We start from the raw sequence: 4,415 nt of genomic DNA, 5'->3' as shown, positions 1-4,415 counted from the left end.
TTTGCCCTTCTAGAATAAGTGTAGTGAATCGGTGGCTTAACATTACCCCCGCCTTTCAGAGATACCTTGTCCTCAAGGTGGAAGTCGGGGAAGTGTTGCAAGATTGATTCAGCTAATTCCCAAGAGGCTTTAGATTGGGGCAGACCCCTCCACTGCACAAGCACTTCCATACTAGTCGGTCTGTGACGGGTTTCTAAAACCTTTTCAGGTTCCACGACCCATTCCAAATTACCTGAAAGATGTGGGGAAAACTCCTGGCTTGCACCTTGTGCCCCAAGCACCTTTTTAAGTTGCGAGACAAGGAACACAAGATGTATAGCCGTAAAAGGTAGCAATTTCACACGATACGCCACGGGCCCTATCAGTTCTTCAATCTCAAACGGACTGAAGTATTTAGGGCCCAGCTTCTCATTGGGTTTTCTTGCAAGGGAGCAGAGGCAATAGGGCCAGAGTTTGATGTATATCAAGTCTCCAATACTCAATTGGACATCTCGCCTGTGACGGTCCGCTGACTCCTTCGTCTTTTCCTGGGCATGATGCAGATGAGATTTCAGCTCCTCCAACATATGATCTAGGCCTATAATTGCTGCTCTATTGATTGAATTGTAGTGGTCTGGCTATCGTAACGGATGGGTGGGGGAGGGTCCCTTCCATAGACTGCTTTGAAAGGTGTTGTATTTGTAGAGGAGTGGAAGGTGGTGTTATACCAGTACTCTGCCCACGGAATCCAATTGCTCCAGCTCTTTGGTTTGCCATAGGTTGAGCATCGAAGATACATTTCCACACACCAATTAACCACTTCAGTTTGCCCATCTGATTGCAGACGGTAAGCTGTGCTTTGACGGAGGATAGTCCCCTGGAGGCGAAAAAGTTCTGACCATAAGTGACTAAGAAACACTTTGTCAAGATCTGAGATAATGGATCTTGGAATACCATGGAGTCTGACAATTTCCTTAATGAAGACTGCAACTACTCCCTCTGCAGTAAAGGGATGTTTCAGTGGCAAGAAATGGGCATACTTACTAAGGCGATCAACCACCGCCAGCAGGGAATTATAATTTCCAGATTTTGGTAGGCCCTCTATGAAGTCCATTGAAACATCTTCCCATATAAGAGCGAAAATGGTAGGGGCTGCAAGAGGCCTGCCGGGGAAAGTGCAAGACTCTTACTTTGTTGGCAAATCGGACATTCTTCTACAAACTTCTTAATGTCCCGTTTCATCCCCACCCAATATAGCTCACTGGTAAGTCACTTATAAGTGCGGAGGAAACCTGAATGCCCACCGGCCAAGCTACTGTGGAATTCTCTCAAGAAAATCAAAATTAGTGGGGAGGATTGGGGAAGTGCTAGACGTCCTTTATAGAGTAACTTCTCGTGCTCCAATGAGAAATGTGGATACACATCTGGGTCTTCCTGCGGCCCCTTTTTTATTTTAGAGAGGTATGGATCCCTATGTACTTGTGCATCGAGCAACTGATTGTCCACAACACCTTGGCTGGTTAAGGTAGCTAACTCAACCGAGGGATTTAGGCGCGACAATGCATCCGTCGCCTAGTTCTCCATTCCAGGACGATAGTGGATCTCCAAATCATATCCCATCAATTTTGTCACCCATCGCTGGAAATTCTCAGGAATTACACGTTGTTCCAACAAGTACTTTAGGCTTCATTGATCAGTACGCACAACAAATTTTCTCCCCAACACATAATGCCTCCATTTTTGGACGACGAGGACAATGGCCATTAATTTCCTTCATAGATGGATTTATGTAGAGATTTTTCGGATAATACGTGATTGTAATAGGCAATAGGGCAAACTGAACCACCCCTAACCCATGGCCCGAGGCATCTGTCTTAATAATGAAGGGCTTTGAGAAATCTAGAAGAGCTAATATGGGTAATGCCGTCATAGCCAACTTCAGTTTTCGAAAGGCAGTTTCTGCATCATCGTACTTGAAAGCATCCTTCCATAATTGTTGCATAAGAGGCCATGATATTGCACCATAGCCAGCTACAAACCTCTTATAGTAGCCAGTCAATCCCAGAAACCCGCGAAGTTCCCGAATGTTAAGAGGGGTTGGCCATTGTACCATTGCTGCTTTCTTGCTAGGATCTGCTGGTACTCCTTCAGCTGAGACGAAGTGCCCCAAATATTCTATCTGATGCTGCCCAAAGTGACACTTTTTTGCATTAGAGTAGAGATGTTTTGCTACCAAGATTGTCAATACCTCCTGCAGGTGTTGCTCATGGGCTTCCAAACTCTTGCTATAGATCAGAATGTCATCGAATTAGACCAACATAAATTTCCTCAGCTGTCTCCGAAAGACCTGATTCATCAGAGATTGGAATGTGGCTGGTGCATTAGAGAGGCCGAAGGGAATGACCAGGAACTCGTAGTGCCTCTCGTGAGTCCAGAACGCCGTTTTATAAACATCCTCCTTTTTTATCTGGTGGTATCCCGACTTCAAATCCAGTTTGGAGAAAATTGTAGCACCATATAGCTCATCCAGCAGTTCATCAATGATCGGGATGGAGAACTTATCTGGAATGGTTGCTTTTTTTCAGGGCCCTGTAATCCACACAGAACCACCAACTCCCATCTTTCTTCTTCACCAGTAAAATAGGGCTGGAGAACGGGCTGACACTAGGCTGTATAATTCCAGTAGTTAGCATCTCCTGGACCAATCGTTTAATCTCGTTCTTCTGAATATGGGGATATCTGTAAGGCCTCACGTTAATTGGTTCAGTCCCCCCTTTAAGGGAATGGCATGATCAATATCACGGCTTGGGAGAAGCCCTGGTAGTGTAATAAACACCTGTTGATGTTGCTGCAATATCCCTTGTATCCCTGCAGGTGGTACTCCCCCTCCCTTGCTGATTTCGATTTCACCCAAAGGGTCCTTCCATTCTACCAATACTCCCTATCCTTCCTGCTGTAAGGTTTTCACCATTAACTTTAAGGATATCCCTGATTTTTGAAGGCTGGGGTCCCCTTTTAATAGCCTCACTGAATTCTCCAACTGGAACCTCATCGACAAGCGTTTCCAGTTGACCTCAATGTCACCTAAACTTCCTAACCATTGCATTCCCAACAACATATCCGTACCTCCTAACTCCAGCGGTAAGAAATCCTCCACTATAGTTAGCCCTTGGGGTCCCAGAGCTACTCCCCTACATATCCCCTTCCCTTGTACGGATTTACCCGACCCCATTACCACTCCATAATTAGTCGTTGCTATTGTCGGAAGATCTAATTTCTGAACCAGCTCAAGGGATATAAAGTTGTGGGTTGCACCACAATCAATTAATACTGTCACTCCACACCCTCCTATAACCCCTTTTAGCTTCATCTTCCCTGGTGTAGTCAAGCCGACCACAGAGTTGAGTGATAGTTCGACTGTGTCTCTTACCTCGATGGGCTGCTCTTTCTCCACCCAGACATCCCCTTCTTCCTCGTAACCTCTCTTTCTTTCGACCAGCAGAACCCACAACTCATAGTTCCGACATTGATGGCCGGTCACATACTTCTCGTCACACTTAAAAAACAACCCCTTGTCATGCCTGAGCTGTCATTCAGCTTCGGATAACCTCTTCAATAGCCTGGTTGTGGTCGGTCTCTCTCTGACTGTGATGGTCTTCATTGGAAATCTCTCAAATCGCCTCGCATCTGCCCGACTTGAAGGGAAAGTGGGCTTAAAAGACTTATGGTTCATGGGCTCCTGGATTTTTTTAGAATCAGATTTCTATCTTCAATTTTTCGGGCCACCTCCATAATTAGGCCCAACCCCTTTGGACCCAGTAGCCTCACTTCAGCCCTTATATCAATTCTCAGCCCATTAAAAAATGTGTTTTCTAGCACTTCGTCAAAGATGCACTTCAGGGTAGCGGCAAGCAACTTGAATTCTCGATGGAATTTCGCTACTGTCCCCCTTTGTTTTATAGCCAAAAATTTTCCACAGAGGTTTCCCTCTTGCATAGGCCGAAAACGCAACAGTAACGCCTCCCGAAATTGTTGCCATGATTGGATGGGTGATCTCGCTTCTGCCCATTGAAACCAGGACAGTGCATCTCCATCCAAGCTGACCGCCACTGCTCCCAACTTCTCTCGTTTGGTAAGCCCATTTACTTCAAAATACCTCTCTGTTCAAAACAGCCACCCATCTGGGTTTTCTCCACTGAAGATGGGCATCTGCAATTTTCGCACCCTCCTCCAACTATCTTCATCTCTGCTCTGGAAGGTGTTCGTTGAGGGCCTCCCAAAGCTAGCTCCTTCTATTCCTTCCTGCCATTTCTCTGGTTCGTCTACATGCTCGACCTTCTCCACTTCTGATTGCACTGATCCTTCCATCACACTAGCCTTTCCCTCTCTCTTGGAGTTTTGGCTCAGCCCTTCCACTTTGTGTATTAGAGCTGCCA

General features: G+C 45.9%; 1 protein-coding gene across 1 annotated transcript; it reads right to left on the bottom strand.

Moving 5' to 3' along the window:
• Positions 1 to 577: 577 nt before the first annotated feature.
• LOC111395327 lies at positions 578 to 2,672 on the bottom strand. The gene is made up of 5 exons (XM_023021308.1): positions 2,594 to 2,672; positions 2,327 to 2,541; positions 1,712 to 2,230; positions 1,253 to 1,551; positions 578 to 1,142 (listed from the first exon to the last, which is right to left on the bottom strand). Exons 1-5 carry the CDS (start codon positions 2,670 to 2,672, stop codon positions 578 to 580), a joined length of 1,677 nt encoding a protein of 558 aa, XP_022877076.1.
• Positions 2,673 to 4,415: the final 1,743 nt, after the last annotated feature.

This window comes from Olea europaea, chromosome 6, assembly GCF_002742605.1.
Source record: "Olea europaea var. sylvestris chromosome 6, O_europaea_v1, whole genome shotgun sequence".
NCBI classification, from domain to species: Eukaryota; Viridiplantae; Streptophyta; class Magnoliopsida; order Lamiales; family Oleaceae; genus Olea; species Olea europaea.
Note: the sequence above shows the minus strand (reverse complement) of the source record. Positions and strands in the feature narration are given on the sequence as shown.